Source organism: Oncorhynchus mykiss, chromosome 13 (genome assembly GCF_057628025.1).
Source record: "Oncorhynchus mykiss isolate SJ-2025 chromosome 13, ASM5762802v1, whole genome shotgun sequence".
Lineage (NCBI taxonomy): Eukaryota > Metazoa > Chordata > Actinopteri > Salmoniformes > Salmonidae > Oncorhynchus > Oncorhynchus mykiss.
In genome coordinates, this window is record NC_143034.1 from 31,858,853 (window position 1) to 31,879,738 (window position 20,886).

At 44.7% G+C, this 20,886-nt stretch overlaps 2 protein-coding genes and 1 pseudogene across 5 annotated transcripts in view; 2 read left to right on the forward strand and 1 right to left on the reverse strand.

Moving 5' to 3' along the window:
* Positions 1–3,930, forward strand: part of LOC110485985 (voltage-dependent calcium channel gamma-1 subunit) — a 38,929-nt gene extending 34,999 nt beyond the window's left edge. For both annotated transcript variants that reach the window (XM_021557255.3, XM_036940645.2), the window contains 2 exons: positions 1,565–1,702; positions 1,909–3,930. In XM_021557255.3, coding sequence (XP_021412930.1) covers positions 1,565–1,702; positions 1,909–2,138 — 368 coding nt within the window. In that variant the 3' untranslated portion in view covers positions 2,139–3,930. The remainder of the gene's footprint in view (positions 1–1,564; positions 1,703–1,908) is intronic.
* Positions 3,931–5,170: 1,240 nt separating this feature from the next.
* The window catches only part of LOC110485986 (ATP-dependent RNA helicase with zinc finger domain), a 56,792-nt gene continuing 41,076 nt past the window's right edge, over positions 5,171–20,886 (reverse strand). For 2 of the 3 annotated variants that reach the window (XM_021557259.3, XM_090196026.1), the window contains exons 25-31: positions 20,123–20,345; positions 19,908–19,990; positions 18,667–19,168; positions 13,848–14,067; positions 13,095–13,695; positions 10,382–10,691; positions 5,171–9,522 (exon numbers count right to left, since the gene is read on the reverse strand). In XM_021557259.3, the coding sequence (XP_021412934.3) occupies positions 9,149–9,522; positions 10,382–10,691; positions 13,095–13,695; positions 13,848–14,067; positions 18,667–19,168; positions 19,908–19,990; positions 20,123–20,345 (2,313 nt within the window). In that variant the 3' untranslated portion in view covers positions 5,171–9,148. The remainder of the gene's footprint in view (positions 9,523–10,381; positions 10,692–13,094; positions 13,696–13,847; positions 14,068–18,666; positions 19,169–19,907; positions 19,991–20,122; positions 20,346–20,886) is intronic. The other variant, XM_090196027.1, reaches the window with a different exon arrangement.
* Positions 17,312–18,506, forward strand: LOC149978827 (toll-like receptor 13; annotated as a pseudogene).

Below are 20,886 nucleotides of genomic sequence, written 5' to 3' on the forward strand. Positions count from 1 at the left end.
CAGCGCTGTCAGTACGACTAGCCACAGGCAGATCCAGCGCTGTCAGTACGACTAGCTACAGGCAGTTCCAGCCAAGCAGCGTAAACAGAGCTAAACTGAAAATGCCACTTGGATAATAAATCACTAAAGCACCAAATAGAGCGCAAAAGAGATCTTTCAGCCCATACCTGAGACATTAAACCACTGATCCAGCCTAGACTGAAACCGCTCACCCCTCTCTCTGGGGTTGCAAGGGGAAGAGCGCTAGCACGCCATGCAGGATATAGCATGATTCCAGGACTACTCAAGGGGTGAGAGCCAGCATTGGCCCATCCTCCCCCAGAATGAGATGAAGGGGAGCCCCCGAGGAGAGGCTCTCCCCTGGGCACCGATTCTAAGAGCGCAGGCGGAAGATCAAAGCCTAGCTCCTCCATCCACATTACAACACCGACATAACCGGAATGGCTGGTTAAGCAGCTTGGAATAGCTTGGAACAACGTACAGTAATGCCAAGCTTAGTTCTCTCCTTTTGGTTGAATAAAGATGGCTGCCTTACTGCCAGAGGAACTTTTTCACTGTGTAACATGTCTCTCATTTCACACAACAATTTTGGACTTCGAGCTCAATGTCATTTCAAATGTAACCTCGTTATTTCATTCCGTTAGTTTGTTTGATTGATTTAGGTAGCTTGTTAGTTTGACTGATGGCAGATTCCACCAACCAAGTGAAATTCCGTCTTCCTTATCATGCTTCACACTCCTGTTCATTAAAAAAAAAAGATATATTTAATTGTCCATTCTGTGACTGTACCTCATGTACTGTACAATGAGGTGACAAACTAAATTAATCTGCACGCGTAACAATTCAGTTAGGTCCCTTCAACTATTTTCTCAGTCATAAACTAAAGACAAATGGAAAAAATCCACATGAGTGTTTGCACATCCAGTTACGCCAGTGCTGCACTGTCATGAAAAATAATTGATATAATTCAGCTGGAGACATAAGGACTCATGCTGCTCTGGAATAAAACAATTTTTCTTGGTAAGCCTCCTATCGGCTTATGGCTGATTTTATATACACATACAAAGACAACCCACCACAATGACTCTTTCTTACCTTTTCGTGTACTGTAACGTAGAAAAATCAAAACAATTTGAGTATTGAAAAGCTAAAGTTAATTTATGCAGATCCATTTTAGAGAGGTATTTTTAGTGTTATAGGAGGAAAGTAGCACTCTACAAGTTTACAGTATGTACAATTGCTTAAGATAGAAGTTGCGCTTAACCACAGATCTAGGATCAGACTACCCTTCCCTCAATCCTACCTGGATGGCAAAATGTCTGACCCTGTATCAGTGGTAAGAGGAAACTTTAACCTCCTCCTGTGTTGTGTGTTTACATACATTCTAACTCGGTTGGTAGAGCATGGCACATGTAACGCCAAGGTAGTGGGCTTTATTCCCAGGACCACCCATATGCATGCATGACTGTAAGTCGCTTTGGATAAAAGCGTCTGCTAAATGGCATACTATATTTTCATAGGTCAGGGGTCATCTTCAAGTGACCTCTATTTGCTCTCTTTTCAGAGTACAATATCTCGGCAGCGGCCATCGCCATCTTCAGCCTGGCCTTTATGATCCTGGGCACCTTGTGTCTCCTGTGCTCCTTCAAGAAGGGAAATGACTACATCCTCAAACCTGCCGGAATGTTCTTCGCTTTCGCAGGTGAGACCAGACACGCAGATAACACATTACCTCTGTAATCTTTTGGTTGTACTGTTATCAGTGTGTTAAGGGAACAGATGCAGTACTAAAATCAAAATATAGTATAGCAAATGAAAAACAAATAATATCTGATTCAACTGCTTACCTGTGATTGGAGGTCATGCCCGTTAACCCATCCTCCTCTCTCCCTCTATGCCCAATCGCAGGTCTGTGCGCCATCATCTCAGTGGAGGTGATGCGTCAGTCGGTAAAGCGGATGATCGAGAGCGAGGAAACCATCTGGATAGACTACTCCTACGCCTGGTCCTTCGCCTGTGCCTGCGCCGGCTTCTGCCTCCTCTTCCTCAGTGGCCTCGGCCTCCTCCTGCTCTCCATGCCCCGCATGCCCCAAAACCCCTGGGAGTCCTGCATGGACGCTGAACACGAAGTGGAGTAATAGACAGAGGGATGAGACGAGGAAGAGAGTGACACTTTGTTTTAAAAGCAATAAGATCACGATCAAGATAAACTTTGTGTTGTGATATAGTGGAACCAGAGGATTATTTCACACAGCGCTTGGGAGCAGTCGAGTCCTGCATGCTTTCCCGAGTCATAGTGGAGGATCACACTACATAGTGTCATCGTGTGACTCCAAGTTTATGCCGATGTGATGGTTATTAAATATTTGCAGATAAAAGGCATTTCCACTGCCATTTCTCGCATTATTAATTTTACAGACACATAAAACATCCCACCATGTCGATTGATGCAAATGGTCTGTTTTATAAAACTGCACCGGCATTTCCTGTTTCCATCAGCCCAGTCGTTACTTTTTTTCCAAGTGTCCGGTAATTAATCAGCATGAAATGGTTGGATGGAAACCTGGTTAATGATACATTTTGACATGTTATTTAATGGTATAAATAGTAATGGATTGACATTTGACCTATGAATCCACCTTTTTCACAATGTGTGTTTTTTATGATAATTCTGTACATATGTCAATCAATTTATAACTGGGATGGTTCTGTTATTTTCAGTGCATCAAGCACTTGCAATGAATTTATGTCAAATGTATTCAGGCAGATTAAGATAAACCAGGAAATTGTTAATCAGATGCCAAATTATTACTTCATAATTAAGCATTTAATATTGCAACTCCTTTAAAATTCACAGCATACATACCACTAATTGTGATGTAAAGAAGTGATATTAAAATGATCTATTTTAATTATAGAATTTAGGTCATGTTAGATTTATAGTGGGAAAAAAAAAAGTATTTTCAGTATTCAAAAGGACTTTTATAAGAATAATACATGGCTGTCGCAGCAAATTGGAGAGGCAAATAATGTTGTCTAGTGAGTTTAGTGTGCATACCAGGCAGAATGCTAAACACCAACCGTCCACTGAATGCTTGGGTTGGAAAAGATTCAGTTCTAGCAGGTGCACACCAAACACAAAAAAAACTGCTTTTTAAGAGCTGAACACATTGCAGCCTAATTTCTTGGACTATTTGATCCCATTCAATTTAGGCGAACCAAGTACTCTATTTTTGTTGTTGTTGATGAAGGTATCAATTTCTTCTAGTTCTGATTTTAGTTAGCATCTGATGCATTTAACATCAAACTTGGAGGGTACTCAGTAGCCAACACTTTCAGGGGCATTCAGCTCAACAAAACTCGAGAGCCTTAATATGTACCATTTTAGATCCAGTAAATAGCTTTAATAGAAATATCTCCCAAATGTCCAGTCTTTTCAGCCAAACTAAACTGGACTTCTCTCCCATGTTACCAATCGTCTTTGGCTTCTATGGACAGACAGGAAATAGGTGTATTGTAAAAACCCAGTGGGTACATTCTTTTTGTTATGGATGATACTGCTTTTGTATTTACTCAGTGGAAGTGTTAAACTAGGATTCTTTTTGATACAGAAATGTACATTGCTAATGTCTCAAAACAAGCTTGCAAGTTCTAATGCCATTGCTTTCCCCATTTGATATTTGATTGAATAGATGAGGGCAGTTGATAAAGGTACTTGGCACTATGGTTACTAAACACTACATAAGACTTTGTGACTGTAGCAGAACAAAAAATTGCTTCGCCATCTTATCTGTCCTTGTCTGTTAGAACTAGCTTTTGGTATGGAATGATGAATTACAGCACAGTGGTTGTCTTCAGTTGTGCGTACATGTTATGATAACCATGCATTTCTAAATACAATAAATTCACTGATATCTAGCTTGGACGAAAGCCAGTTTCCTGTATCTCTTCCGTCCTTCTCTCCTGTATACAAGACCCCTGGGTCGTGTTCATTTAGGTACAAAACGTAAGAAATGGGCTGAACTTGCCCAATAAGAAATGCTCATTTTGTTTTCCGTAGCTAAATGTTTCCTTTGCGTGGCCCAATGAACACAAACCTGTTTTGAGAATAAAGCCTTGAATTATGGCCAATAGAGGGGAATATCCAGAAAACTCAGGGCTCGGACAGTGAGTGGCGGTAGAGCGAGGCCATGTTCTTGGGGGGGGGGGTGATGAAGGGAAGGAGGAGTCTTTGGAAGCGTATCCTCACTGTGTGTAGGGGGGTGATGAAATGAGGAATCTTTAAAAGCGTATCCTCACTGTGTGTAGGGGGGTGATGAAAGGAGGAATCTTTAGAAGCGTTTCCTCACTGTGTGTAGGGGGTGATGAAAGGAAGGAGGAATCTTTAGAAGCGTATCCTCACTGTGTGTAGGGGGTGATGAAAGGAGGAATCTTTAGAAGCGTATCCTCACTGTGTGTAGGGGGTGATGAAAGGAAGGAGGAATCTTTGGAAGCGTATCCTCACTGTGTGTAGGGGGTGATGAAAGAGGAGCAAGAGCACCCTCCCTGTCCTTCGCCACATCAGAAAGAGTCGAGGCTTTTGATCCGGATCTTTTCAGTCTCCACTCCCTTGATGGGTTCATTTAGATTCCAAACTCACAGCCAGAGTTAGTCTGGTGGCAGAGAAGAGGGACGAGAGGAAGTAACCACATGGAGAATGGATCAAAAACAGAGAGAGAAAATGACTTCAGAGCTGCCTTGGTTGATTGTAAACAAAGGTGACAAATGTTAAAGATGCAAGTCTATTGGCCTTGAGTGCAAACTGTTGGGGTACTGTACACCACTAGCAGCAGTTCTGGGTCGGGGGCCTATGCACCTGTGGAGAGAACGGTTGAGACGGCTAAGGATAAACCGATCCCAAGACGGATACAGTGTGTTGGGGTTAAGGGTTCCTCAGGGGCCACATTACTTCTGAGTGAGATAATGACAAGTCACAACTTCAATGGCAAACAAGACACCCAGCGATTTAATGAGAGTAAAGTCAATTGCGTAACCCTTCGGTCCCCTTTGGGACATTGAGACACATGGTGTGCACTTCCTTTCCACACAGGGAAATCACTCAGAGCAATAAAACTCTACCTCATCCAATCCAACAATTGAAGTACGTCTCTGCAATAAAAACAAGGAGTAACTGAGTCAATAAAAACACTTTAATAGAGAAACAAATTTTGAAAAACAAAAAACAAAATAAAACCTTTGAAACAAAGTCTAAATCCTTTATCACGACCACCACCAATTGAATTGAAACGAGTGAAAGGGAAATATTCATCATTATGTAGCCCACTCCTGTGGGTCAAGTGGGGGGGTTACAGTTAACAGGTGTGCCATTGATTTACTGTGGGAGGGGAAGAAACAGAGGAGACAAAATGGATGACAACAGGAGATGTGGTTTTACAAAGGCTGAAACACAGTGCTCTCTACTGGCTGGGCTAAAGGCTGCTCCCAAGACAAAACCGTCTGTTCAAGTTAGGGTTGTTTTAGGTGTTTTATGAAGGCTTTCGGAAGCCACTTACACACGATGATGTGTGACTGGGTGGAGGCTAACTGACATTCAAACTCTGTTGACGACAAACACATTAAAAGCTTCTGTCTCGATGCAAAGTCAGTCAGGTCACGAGTCATGACAACGGCACAAAATTTAGATTTTGAGTTTGAGCAATAAATGAAGGCCTGAAAAGGCACGGTATGGAAACAAGCACAGATCTATTACTTACTCTTGGACAAGATTACTAAGAACAAACACAGAATGGCTCAATCTCTTATGGTTTGGATTTCACACAAATCCAGATCAGACACTGCATAAATTGAGAAGAATAAATATTGCACAATTTAGAGGTTAACCAACAACTAATTTGTGGAGAACTAATTCAAATGTAATATCCACTTCTTTGCAAAGATTTTCAAAGCTCATAATATGTGCCCCCCCCCTCTCCCGTATGTCTGGGAGCAACTTTCGCCCAGCAAAATAATTGAGAGAAAACAACTCTTACATGAGCATTACATAATTCATTGACGTTAGTAAAATATCATACTTTTTTTTTGTATGTCACAAGTCATTGTACACATCAAACAATATACCAAAATGTTACTGTGTAGGGAGAGAACAAACACATTGTAATTGTTGTTGCACAAATCAAACTATTTGATAAAACCGGGGATATAAACAAGCCATGTCATCTTGGCATGCACAGAATGAATGAAGTCTTACGTGAAAAATCATTGTTGAACCACAAAGCACCGCTGAAATTAAAATCGATTTTTTTTTTTTTTAAATGGATTTAGCAAAGAAACTGAAACAAGGACAAATAATTCCTGCAACAATGATTTTAAAATGAAGTATTCTACAATAACATGTTGTATATGCCTGCAACAGAAAAACTTTGTAAAAGCAGCCAGACACCATCTTATAAAAATGAATTTAAAAAGTTATTACTATAAGATGCTGTGACTGCCAACACGGTCCATGTCTTTGAATTTGCATAATTAAAAAGGGCATACCTCCTCTTTTAAACAGCTTCTACAAAATTGAGGCGCTCCCTAAACCTCGTTTGTAAATACCTAGAAAACGCATATTTACAAGTATGTTTTTTGTAGTGATGAACCTAAAATTCACAACCTCTTGAATCTGGACCTTGGAAAGCTAATGACCAAATATTGAAATAAACTTAAGTCCCCGTAAATGTTTTGAATGATCATTTCAACTGTTTAAGAGATGTTTTTAATTCCGACTAGATTTGCTTCCTGATACTTCTGATTGACGGGCTCATACATTAAAAAGAATGACAAAATAGTTACATAAATGTACCAGTTAGAATCCAAGGGTCTTTTATTACAATATACTGAAACAAACCATTAACCAATTAAAAATATATATTTGATGGGGGAGAAAAAGGCTGCAACACAAATGAATCATGAAGAGAGAAAACTGTTTCCAGTAAATGTGACAAATATGGCTATTACACAAAAGGAATAAAAATCAGTCACAAATTTGCATTTGATAACAATCGTCAATAATTGTCGACTGGCAATTTCTTTTTTGAGCGTGCACACCAATACAAATGTATAAAGATTGGACAGCTTGATGGTTGTTTGCAAATTATTTGACAAAAATTGCAAATAGATTTCACTCCCAAGAGACACGCGTCACCCTGAAAACAAAATACCTCACTGATTGGAATGCATGTCAGAAAAGACCTACAAAACAGTGAACAATCTCTCTTTTGTGGTTAAAATAACCCACACCGATTGCATTTATTTGTTAAAAATTGAAACATTTTGAGTCGTCAAAATAAAAAAAAACGGAATATTTTTTCCTGTCTAAATTTCCAGGGCAAACAGTCATCTAAGCAACGATCTAATCAGAGCAAGAGGCTGGTAGCTAAAAGTGATGTCCACTGATGACACAGAGTACATGGAATATCGGTGAAAAAGACTGTGGTATTGCAGTACAAATCAGATAAGACAGAACCAAAAAGTAACTGATGGCGCGGGTCTAAACCAGACGGTTTTATTTCGGGCCGAAGTCCTACATAAAAGCACAAAAATAGTCTACGGTTGCAAAGTTCCCAAAATTCCCAGGTTTTTCAGAAATCCCGGTTGAAGAATTCCAAGTCGGGACGATTCCCTAGTTGCTTACTCCCCTCGCTGATTCCAGAAAATCTCCAAACGGGATTTCAGAAATTACCAGGGAATGTTGGGAAATTGTATGACAAGATCTTTCTCAAGACTTTCTAAAAAATGACCTTTAAAGCTCTGAAGTGGGTCAAAGAAAAACAAGGAGACCATTGACGTAGACCCATCATCTCACTCAACATGAAACAAATACTTCCAACTTGGCCGTGATGCCTCTCTATACCTTCAGACTCCCTCATCAGCCGTGCCTTAGTTATGACTCACGTTACCCATCCACCAATATATGCAGTTGGCCTCAAGTTTCTCCATACCGTTTTTATCACGCAATACGCCTACATCGAAGACCGTGGTTAACCCGACTAGACTAAAGGGAAAGCCAGTCGCCCAACAGGAGAACAACCCTGTTTGGGCCTCAGGTGAAAAACGGCAGAGGAAGCATACCGTGGTTCTTTCTGAAACTAGTTTGTCCAAGTTGGAATCAGACAAGAGTAGACCTCCCTTTGATGTGGCTTTGCATGCATATCATTATCTATCCTATATTTTTCTCTTTTAAAAAAAAAAAGAGGAGAGGGCCAGTGAAAAAAGGAATTTACGTACAACTAACACATTTGTATAAATGTATAATAAAGTAATCGTTTCTCTGAATGGTGTGTGTTTGCATGTGCATGTTTGTATGGATGTAAGAATCCCATTTACTGCACTAATCTGTCACTGAAGATGATTTTCAGGTGAGAATGTCTAAGGTTGAGGATGAAAAGCAAACCAAATGAAGTCTAATGTAAATGCTAACATGATACAGGAATTTAGGTACATGTCTGTTGCATACAACTCAGTCATTTATTTTCTCTATATGTACAGATTAGAGGAAAATGTATCTACTTCTATACAATGCTCCATATACTTTATATGAAATTAGTTGACCACTTAGCTTTTTCCCTGTTAACACAACTATGATGAAAATCAAGACAGAAAGTCCAAACACAATTTAAAAACGGAAAAAAAAAATAACGAAAACCCCCCCCCCCCCTTCAACATAAAAACCTTCAATAAGGGAAAACAGACAGGCAGCCAAGTGGTCAACCAAATGCTGTTTTTAAAATCATTTTAGTTCATTTTTTAAAACTTTTTTTTGCATTACATACATATATAAGTGTACATAATATAAGTATATATTCATATATACATCATGTGTATGTATATACCAGTAATGCATCCATTATATATACTTAAGTTTTACATATTTAAAAAAAAAAAATGTTTATGTCAGATATGTGAAACAGAAGATTTGACTTTTACAAATAAAAGTTTAAAACAAAAAGCGGGAAACAAAAACAAATAGAAACAATTTGTAAAAGCTGATTTTTTTTGTCTTTTTCACAAAAGTATTGCCATTATTAGCTTTTTTTCCAATTTTTTATATATTTTACGTTTTTTTTTATTTCATATTTTTCTAGGGGTTATTTCTCAAGGGTGAAACTCATTTAAAATAGGAATAGTATCCGTTGCTACCATTTGAACTTCCTATGCTGAGCTCTTGGAGTAGGGAAAGTGGGTCGCTGTGCTTTTTGACCTGTTCGGGGCGAGCTCTGGGTTTGGGTGGGGCGCGGAGGGCACTGGCGTAGGACATGGTGGGGGGTTTTCCAGGGTTTTGGGGGCCCCCAGGGCCCTGGCCGGGCTCTGGGGGGGCTTGCTGCTGCTGCTGCTGCGGCTGCTGCTTGCTGTTGGGCATAAGAGGGGGGAACTGTCCGAGGTGCTGGAGGGAGTGGGCGGGAGGCTGGGCCGCAGCTACTGCTGCTGCCGCTTCAGCCTTCATCTGCTCCTCTGCTGCCTGCCGCAGGGCCTTGGAAGCTACTGGAGAGAGGGAGGAGGAGGAAGGGAGAGTGAGGAAGAAGGATGAGGGAAGAGTAGGAAGGAGGATGAAAGGGAAAGAGGAAAAATTGGAGAGATTAGTTTCAACTTCCAAAATATACAACACATTGGGGGTTGCTTGTCAATGTCAGGAGAACAAATGGGCACTTAGAAAGGAAACTGACACTTTTGTTTTTGTCACGCTTGCATTGTTGGAATCATTGACAATGACAGCCGCTTCAGCATGCGGATTCGTCAACCGTACAAATGGCCAGCAGCCTTCAAATTGTATTCACCAGGTCCAACCCTGACGACAACCGTCAGAAATTGAACACCCGACTGGCTCTCACCTGAGTGTCAGACACTGACCAAACCGGACGCGTGCGTTGCAAAATCAACCTTCATGTTATTCAATCATTGCACCCACACTGCTCGCGCGCGCCAACGAGCGTATGCCTGGCCAGGCGTTAAAAGAGAAGTTGCTTCCATTTGTGACCTAATTTGTCATAAATACTTTATATGTTTCTACCTGTCCCCTAATTTGAACCATTTGTTCAGAGTTTGTTTTGATATTTCAACCTGCGTCTCGTGATCGCGTTTGGTGTGGAGGAGACAAATTCGATTTGAGCGTCCGGTTTGGCCATGGTGTCCGCTGTCACTGTTCTGCCACTGCTAGAGCGTTAACAAAGGCACTGCCAAGTACAATGAGTAGGCTACACTTAAACCATTATATATTTGTATTTTAAAAATGTAGTGATCTGCACTGTACCTCGCTCAGGTACAGTCAATAGAATGCTGAATAATTAGCACAACACTTTGATAACGGTTTCAAAAAGTCATTTGTGGTGCTTCCCATGCGTACCTAGGAGATCCCGGTGTTGGTGTTGAACGAGTGTGCTGGCTCCGTTGCATGGAATGTTCTGGAACGGGCCGGGGCCACCCCCGTTGCCGGGCCACAGCTCGGGCGGGGGGTAACCGTAGGGGGCGTGGGGGTGTTGGTGAGTGTGTTGGTGGGGGTGAGGGTGTTGGTGGGGGTGCTCCTGGGGGTCTGCCGGGCAGGGCTGTGGCTGCTGCTGGGCCATGACGGCGGCGTTGGCGGGGGATCCCTCGTCTGGGTAGCTGGAGGAGATCCGCCGCTGGTAGAGGGGCCGCCCGGGACCCCTGGGTTCATACTGAAAGAGGGAGAGAGAAAATAACAGACAGGTGTGATACAGAAAGGAGGCAAGGTGGGATAGAGAAGAAAAAAAAAACGAAAACGATATAGGTCAATCAAAATGGCCCATGGTACATTGAGACATCATCCCTATTCCTTTCCTCACAGTGCCAGGTCATTGCTGTAGGAATCACACCACCCTCCTCGGCGCTCCTCTTATTTGTCAACTAGTAACAGCAGGAGTGAATCCATTCCACAACGTCCTCATTTCACTTACACAACACATTCACTCTTCAGCCAGAGTAACCATTACAGTAAGCTGGGAACATGCAGGGAATCATGATAAAAATCCTGGAAAACTCATGGGAATACCAATAAGACGGGATGAGAGCCACGTGAGGGGACAGGCTGAGCCTTCCGAAGAGCAGTCGAGAAAACACCCGTTTCCAAAATTGGACAGTGGTATGAAAACAGAACAGCCCTCAGACCAGAACACCATCCAGGGGTGTTGATGACTGTGGTGAGATGAGCCTTTGGGGAGTGACAGTGTTAGATCCAACACCTTGTGAGAGACCCTTTTTTCTCCAGAAATTTTAGTTGCATGGGGGGGGTTTAGAATGTTTAGAATGACAGTAAAATTGGGCTTCCCAAGTGGTGCAGCGGTCTAAGGCACTGCATCTCAGTGTTGCGGCGTCAATACAGCCTGGGGTTCGGGCCGTGACCGGGAGTCCCATAGGGCAGCACACAATTGGCCCAGCGTCGTCCAGGTTAGGGAAGGGTTTTGCCGATGGGGCTTTACTTGGCTCATCTCGCTCTAGTGACTCCTTGTGGCGGGCCAGTTGAACGGTGATTCCTCCGACACATTGGTGCGGCTGGCTTCCGGGTTAAGCGTGTGGGTGATATGCGGCTTGGCGGGTCATGTTTCGGAGGACTCATGACTCGATCTTCACCTCTCCCGAACCTGTTGGGGAGTTGCAGCGATGAGACAATATTGTAATATCACGAAATTGGGGAGAAATTGCTAGAAGTTGCCGTTATCCCCCTAAAACATGTTTTTTTTTAGGAGGAAGGGTGAGACTTGACTAGTGCAGTGTTGAGACTTGACTAGGTGAGGTGGTGTGCCATCTCTCCAGGTCTGACTAGCCACCGTCTTGACAGCGCGCCGTTTCTCGTGATCAGGCAGGTTTGACTGCCACAGCGGCACAAAATACCTTAAAAAAAACCCTTAAGAACGTTGTAGCACCTGGACAAATTATCAAAAGTAGGGGAGGGTTTGGCCGGCAAGGATGTCCTTGTCCCGTCGCTCTCTTGTGACTTCTGTGGCGGGCCGGGCGCATGCACACTGACACGGTGTACGGTGTTTCCTCTGACACATTGGTGCGGCTGGCTTCCGGGATAAGTGGGCAATGTGTCAAAAAGCAGTGCGGCTTGGTCGGGTTGTGTTTTGGAGGACGCACGGCTCCCGAGTCTGTACGGGAGTTGCAAACACTGGAAAGTCCTAACACTTCACCTGAATACACAGGGCGAATATCCCTTTCAGCCCGAATACTGGCATCCAAAAATAGCAAAGTCTTCCAATAACGTTAATTTCCTGTTAAAATCTAATAAAGGAAAATGCCACGAGGTTGACTGGGCTGCCATGTTATCGAACAGGCTAGGCAATAACACAAAAGTAAGATGGAGAGGGCTGCTTATTCACTCTGTGGCCTGACCCAGCCGGGTAGGACCAAAGGTCTGGGTCGTGTTCATTAGGGCATGCAACGGAAAACGTTTTAAAACATTATGCACTGGGAAACGAAGCTGGGTTTTGGACAAGCCCATGTAGCCCCTGTCCATTTTCTTCCGTTTGGTGCCTGATAAACAACCCTGCACACACACTGGAGCTCTCCAGGACCAAGGTCGCCCAAACCCTGGACCACACTTTCACCCACAGGAATCCTTTATGTTATGCCCTATCATCTCCTGTCCTCAGTCACCTGGCATTAACTTTCTACTCCGACACAGTTAGCAACGTCGAGGGAACGGTAGGGAAATTATTTTTCCAGCGTTAGGGCCCCACGGAGAGCTTCTGAGCAATATGGAGCACTTTAGCTGATACATTTCTCTCAGTCATTTTTAGGTCAAACAGACAATTACAGAAAGTGAGAAAGGCATAGCTTCCATTTCCTGTGATGTTGTCATGGTGAGAAAAATGTTTTTTTTTTTTCTCAAACATTTCTGTATTAAAATCTTGAAATACATTTGCATGTACCCGCCCGTGTTAAAACATAGCATTGGAAATTAGGTGAAAAGACAGTATATACTGTAGCACAAAACTGTGACAGACAGGGCATACTAGTAATGGTGACAGACAGGGCATACTAGTATAAGTCACAGCAACTCTATTCTTCACACACACACACGGATGGAGCATAGTCCTTACCTCTTCTACATTGTGAAGGGCGGTGGCACCTGTTGTTCTGGGGGAGAGGGGGTGGTAGGGTTCCTGGCCTGGGCCTTGCTGCTGCTGCTGCTGTTGGTGCTGCTGCTGCTGGTGGTGCTGGTGGTGGAGCTGCATGAGGTGGACCTGCTCCTGTCTACTGGGGTGGGCCATGACTGGCAGCCCGTAGGGGAAGCCCTGACCCTGGGACAGCATGTGGTTCTGAGCAACGCCAGCTCCGCCGTGAGGCCACTGGGCCTCCTGGAGGAGGTACTTGACCTGCGGGGGCGGGGAAGTAGAGTGGCCCAGCTGGTGGGGGTAGGCGTTGGGGTTGTAGAGCTGGTTCCCCGGGTGCTGCTGGAGACCCGGGTTATTGAGGAGGTCCAGCTCGTGGCTGGTGGGGTCTCGGCCAGGATAGGGGCCAGGGGGGAAGGGGCCGGTGTGGTTGGAGGTTGCAGACGAGGGGGAGGAGGGGTCTCCTGGGGAGCGGGACTGGACCTGGCGGTATTGGAGCAGGCGGGACTGGGGAGGGGGCTGCATCTCTGCCAGGTCCCTGGGATCGGGCTGATCCTGGGGGGGCATCTCTCGCAGGAGGCCTGGGAACCTACAGAGAAGAGAAGGCCAATACATACCCTTAATATCCCAAGGGAGTCAACTCAGTAGAAAGAGAGGGTGTAAGAGGTCGAGAGAGAGGAGAAACCGCCAGAGATAGTGCGAAAGAGAGCGAAATGGAGAGGGAAAGAGGACAAAGGTTACCTGGTGAAAGGCGGTCCGCCAGCCTCGTCCTCCATACCGGCGCTCATCCTCCAGTTGGCCCGTGTCAGCAGCTGAGGGGGGAAGCGGGCTAGGCCGGGCTGGGCCAGATGGGCCAGCTGCTGGGGCAGAGGGAAGGCCACACCGCCCTGGAGGAAGGGCCCGGGCTCACCCCACTGGCCCAGCCGCGCCTGCTGGCTCAGGGCCTCCAGAGCTAGGGGGTCTGTTGTAGGGAAAGAGGGAGAAGAGAGCAAGATTGTTAGATTATAATGGGTTGTTGCAAAAAGCATCATACTGTGACACTTGCTGTATTTTGAAAGTTCTATATTTTGAAAGAGTAATTGCTGACATGCAAAATATTTTGAGACTATCAACAGTGGACTAATGAAACAAATCCCAAAAGATAGTTTGAGTGCCATTTGCCTAGGTAGTAGAAGCATTGGAAGACTTGGAGTGATCACCAGATTGCTAAAAGCTAGGCCTGTCTGAGTGTCTTTAGATATGAAAACAAAGTTGTGGTGACACGGGGTTGTTTCTGGACACGGTCAAAGTCTCAGATTAAAAATAAGGCATAGTCTACGGTCGCTACCTCACAACCCAACCAAGGTGTGTGAAAACAAAGAAAAAACAGGAACTACAAAATATGTTCAGACTGAGAATAATTTCAATACATGTCTACGCAGTTAAACCCAGATGAATGCTGTAGTGTCACGATGTGTTGGGTTTTATTAACAAAACAAACAGGAACACCCTTTTTCAACGGGAACACCCTTTACTGAACTTCTCCTTTCAGAGAATGGTTGAATACATATTTTTTAAAGTCTCAGGTCGACAGTGTAGCATTATTTCAATACGTTTATTGTTGTGTTTAATTAGTGGATAAATAGTTTTTATTTTATTTAAACATTTAAAAAAATACATTTTTCATTTTTTAATAATTGTGGTATCCAAATTGGTAGTTACAGTACAGTCTTACGGGAAGCACGACCCAGCCAAGCCGCACTGCTTCTTGACACACTGCTTAAGCCGGAAGTCAGCCACACCAACGTGTCAGAGGAAACACCGCGCGCCCGGTCCGCAACAGGACTCTCTAGAGCCCGACAGGGACAAGGACATCCCAGCCAGCCAAACCCTCCCTAACCAGGATCTCTATTGGCACAGCTAGCATTGCGATTCAGTGCCTTAGACCACTGCACCACTCGGGAGGCCTCAATTAGTGGATCATTTGTAAGTTGTTTTCAGAAAGCCATTTCAAATAAAGAATTTGTCAAACACCATTTTCTCTGGATTAACCGTGAGTTGAACCCTTCAAAGTCCAAAAACGTTGTTTCCCTATAGCGAATTACGTGACCTTTGCACAACTGTGTGAAATTGATACCAGCCTCAACTTTAAACCAAAAGTGAGGGCCAACACTGATGACTGGATCTCCCACAACAACAGGAGGAACTCACTGAAGTGTCCAGAACCATCAGTTATGCAAATGTGACCTCAGACTGTTGCATAACAAAGATAGACCACACACCCACTACTACTACTACTACTACTACTACTACTACTACTACTACTACTACCACCACCACCACCTCAGAGATTCTGAAGAAAAGGAAGTTAAAACGAGGTGACCTTATCTGTGCCCCAGAGCCTCTCGGGCAAAACAATTCAAAAAACAGACTAGGAAGAGATTGCAGAGATGCAGCAAAAGCTATACATGTATACAGTGAATAGATCAAGAGGAGATGCACACAGCTACAACACAGCAGTGAAATAACTCCAGGCCATTCCACTGGACAAGTCATCTCACCAACGTCTCGTCCCATTGGAAAAGGGAGCTTCCTTCTTTGCACGCAGGCCTTTATTTGTCACTGAACGACAAGAAATGTTCTGGACAAGACATTTATTTCCTTAAACTACAAAGTGGCCATCACCTCTTTCTATTGAACCAGTGTCTACTATACAATAAAGATGAGCCTGCTCGGTGTTCAGTTTGGACTATTTGCAGCTTGGATGGTTGGTTGCTGGAATTGGTTGAGTAACAACTGCATCTTCTATGAGAAGAGTATTGGGAGTTCATTGACCCTAACTGCACATACGGCAACCTCAGTGCCAAGTGCTGGGATGTATGCGACCTCAACCTCTCCATCATTCCGTCAAACTACCATGCCCTCTGTCTTGAGATAAGAGAAGGTTCTGTCCTGCAGTCTGGCGCTCTGCCTCGATAACCTCAAGAGCCTTTACAAACAGGGCTGTCTGCCCACGATTCTTCCTGAGACCTTCCAAGGGTGTCCAGGGTGAAGAAACTATGTACTGCGGTAAGTGTTACAATTCATGACTTCTATCCAACACCTTGACGAACCTGGAGGAACTGTCTATTAATCTGGGTCTGAAGAAACTCAAAGTCAACACCTGTACACAGGAGCTCTCCGATTTGTTTTGTAGGATTGTCAATACGTCACAGGCATTGACGAGCCTGAACTTGACAGACGGGATAGTAACTTTGAGACGCCAGAACTGCTTTGAAACAAAAAGGAGCTGTTCTTGAGCTTCCTTATTTCTATCGTCTTCAAGAGGCGTTTTTTTTTTTAAACATTCCCTAATGCACGTCATTTAGAAGAAGGAGCATTCAAATGCTTTGAAAACATCTCATCTCTGTGTTTATCCGCTATTGATGAGGCACAGAAACAGCTTCTGCAGCCTGGTATTAACAGATTAGGTTATTTTCCCTTTGGCGAGAAAAGCATTTCCTTCGAGTCAGTTTGTGAGACGGTTTTCAAACTCACAAATCACACAACTTGAATTTGATCACTGTAAATTCAGGAACTACACCACATTTGCAGTCAGAAACTGCTTGGGTATAAAGACGATAATTCTTGTTGGATTTCATGCCAGCATATTGGATTTCATGCCAGCATAAACTTGAGCTTGATACATTATTTGAAAAATGTCACCAAGATGAGTTTCCCTTTCTGACAAAGCTGAGCTTGGGTATTCTTTGTGACACTCAAAAAGACACCCATCATTGAGCTGAACATCTCAGCAGTTCTGTTTCACACATTTGGAGAGGCTGGATTTAGCAATCAATCAAATCACCACTATTGTCGACTTTACATTTAATGGACGTGGTCAATTGAGGTTCCTAGTGGTAACAAGATCTCACAGATTACCAAGCACATTTTCAAATGGCCTGCGAAGCTTGGAGACCCTAACACTGGAAGATAACCCAGTCGTACACGTCAAAGCTCATGCTTTAATCCACCTTACTTCCCTAAAAAGAGTATAGATTCAGGAAACTTTCTCCAGTGAGCCAGAGCAGTGTAAATCTGACTTACATTTTTGGAATCTTCCCTCAGGATTTGAAGTACATGACAATATTCTCAGTGGGGTACAACCTGACCATTATCATTGGCAGCGACAGCACCCCAAAACCAGGCTTGTCCCTTCAACTCCGTGCCCCAACTGTGTACTTCCAAGACGGCTGTCAGCCTCATGGGCAAGACAGAGTGCCTCCTGTGTGGGTCTCACTTCGCAGCAAAGTACTTTCCCTCCCTGCAGGAGTTTGACTCCCAGTCGAAGCGTTATGCAAAGTTAATGGACATGACTGACATGAACAGGATTGTGCAGTTGAGGTATCTAAAGCTGGAAAAACTGGACATTTAGCTGCAACCAGGGCTGGCCATCATGTTCCACAAGGTGACCAGGCCAGAGAGCCTGAACCTTAGACTGTGGAACCCCAAGTCTAGACAAGTATCTGAGCGGAGACCTGCACTCCATCAGGCAGCGCGAATCGATGAGTACACCGTGATGGAGAGCTTCCCAGAACCCCTGACCAGCCTGAGGTACATGCTATTCGCAGACCCTTACCTGTACTACAGCTGTGAATGCTTGGCTAATCACCTGGGCCCAGAGGCAAAAACAAGTCCAGGTCATCTTGTTTCAGGCCAGAGAAGCGATGCTGACATGCAAAAATGCTAACGGTATCCAGAACTTTGGCAGATACTTGGAGGCCAACTGTACACTGGACCTGGGATTTTTCCTGTTCCTCTGCACCTATCTGGGCCCGCTCCTCTTCATGTTGGTGGTCATACTCCATCAGCTGGCTCTCTTCCACATTGCCCGAGGCTGGCTGGAGGAAGCATTGCGGAAGGCCAACCCCAGGTACTGCTATGATGCCTTTGTGTCGTATAGCAGAAAAGACAAGCGTTGGGTGGTGGAACAGCTGCTGCCCAACCTGGAACAGAGGGGGCCTCCCTTCCTACGTCTGTCTGCACAGCAGGGACTACCAGCTAGGGAAGGACATCGTGAACAACATCACAGCGAGCCTCTATGGCAGCCGCCACACCCTGTGTGGGGTGAGTCGTCACTTCCTGCGCAGTAACTCGTGCTTGCTGGAGCTGAGACTGGCCACTCTCCATCTGCTGGTGGAGCACAGGGACTTCCTCATCCTGGTATTCCTGGAGAACATCCCACATAGGCAGCTGTCTGCCCACCACCGTCTGGCTAGAATGGTCAAGACCAGAACCTACCTGGACTGGCCCCGGGACACGGCCCTGCAGCCTTCCTTCTGGGACCATCTGTGGACCAAACTGGCCCCTCCTGAACTACAGCCCAGACTAACGCAACATTTATACCTGTACCACAAGAGTATTCAATATTTACAGATGTGAAAAAGCACAATTTTCTTTAGCTTCTTTTTATTTTCAACATTTACAGATCGTTTCCTATTTTGTTGTTATTATTGTTCCCTTGCTTTGAATAAGCCTCCCGGGTTAGAGGGGACAAAAATAAGTATCACTCGTAGAATTTGAACTCTATGGTAGAACTCACCCATCCCATCTCCCAGGCCTCCTTCCTGGTTCTCCTCCCCGAAGCTGTTAACTCGGCTGGGCTGCGACAGGGCTGGGTGGTGCGCCCCTTGGTGGCCCATCTGGGACCTCATGGAATTCCCCATGTCCTCCGGCCCCTCCTCTTCAGTCTCTGGCACAACCCTGTGGGAGGCCATGACCCCACCAAAGAAGGAGGGATTGTGCCTGCCGCTGTCGTAGGCTGGTGATAGCTGGGCCGAGTGATGCTGGTTAGACTGGCCCATGGCCGGGCCCCCACCTGGGTGCTGGGACGGCACCCTAAAGGGGAGCCTGGACACACCGGGGTACTGTGGGGGGAAGGCCCGGCCCACGGGATGGGGGGCAAAGGCCGGGTTGGGGGGCGCCAGGTGGTAGTTGAGGGGTCTTTGGCTTGAGTTGTCCTTGCGGTGGAGCATGGCATTGGGAAAGCCCAGTCCGTCTGTCTGAGAGTCCAGACTCCGACCACCGCCCGGATCACACTCTCCCTGGAGCAGTTGAACACAGTGTGAGCTGGGCTACAATCACATTGCTCATTTAGCCATACAGCAATTCTACAGAATAAGTTTAATATAGTTTAATTCAGATACATGGATAAATGAAAACGTATCAATTCTAAATAGTTCATTAACTACGAATGGGTTAGCTGACAACGTCACGAAAACGATGCTTCACTCGGGCAGAAGTCTGTGTATTGTTGTGATTCTGGATGGCCAGATGGATAAAAACGATGACTAGAAACTGCAATGTGGGGAATCGCAGGTGGCTCATTTCAGCAAGTTTTATCCTGTTCTTGATACCATGTGTTGTTTTGTGTTTTGACTGATGTCACGTTAAGGCTAACATGGCTAAAATTCGCTAGCTCGCTAACCAACAATTGTAACGATGTATTAGAGAGAGAAAACAAGTGCTGATTGTGCAAATGTATTTGTTTTCAATACACATTGGAGACTAAATGTAGCTTACATGTCGTCAACAATCAAGCCAACCCAGTCTTTTGCCACATAGTTGTATACAGACAGGTCGTTTTTATTGCTTAACAACCAACCTCTCTATATCAATACTTAAATATGTGTGAGCAAAGAAACTCTTTTTTGAAATTATGTATTATTTGAATTGTTGCTAAATTGAGACTTTAATGGAGCCTATTGAAAGTCCCTTTCTCATTGTGATAAAGCACCAACTAAGCCCACAGGGTGACTACAGAGCGAGTCAACAACAACGTACCGGTTTGTCCTTCATCTCCGAGGTCTTCCTCTCTGGTGTCTGTAGCCGGCTCTGCTCGGACTTCGCACTCCCGTCCATTTTACCTGAGGGGGTTAAAAAAAAATGCAGACACTTTTTCAGCTTCTGTACTGTGTGTGAGTTACTGTGCTAAGACACAGACTTCACACTTTCTACCCATTTCCACATTGAAGTACTACAACTTATTTGCTACACACCGTTTCTGGTGGAATCCGTCTGAAGCTCCTTGTCGGGACTAGTCTGCTGGCCCATGCCCAAGGGGGAAGGGTGTGCGACTCCACTGTAGGGGATGGGCGAGCCCCGGTTCTGGGCCTGCAGGAGGTTCAGGTTGTAGGCCATGGCCGCCTGGTGGTTCATGATGCGTGGGTCCATGGCAAAGCGGTTCTGGTAGCCGGGCCATGGCAACTGGATGGGGACAGACTGGACACCACAGCAATACGAGTCAATATAAATCAACGCACACGCATCAATACACATCAAATACACCTAATACGCCTAGTCAGAGCAGATAGGGTTGACAGGAAGCAGGTCAGCTAATTCCAGTGGCGTTCTATCGAAGTTCATTCTACAAATGTTGATTACAGTGCATTGTCCCTGTTACATAAATTATAAAAATATCGCTAGAACCAAATAAGTGCAAGTCCAGGTAACAGATCATTCCTAAAGAGTGATGTTGGTACCTAGGCCAATTAACGAAATGATACCTTTTTCCTCATGGACATCCCAGTACAATGCATTAAGACTTTCACAACTGACAATTTGTAGGAGATACTGTGTTGAAAAGTGAATGCAGAATGCCTTGATGCGTCGCGCTGAACTACCATGCTAGATATTTAAGCAATAAGGCCCGAGGTGGTGTGGTATATGGCCAATATACCACAGCTAAAGGCTGTTCTTATGCACAACGTGGTGTGCCTGGACACAGCCCTTAGCCGTTGTATATTGGCCATATACCAAACTC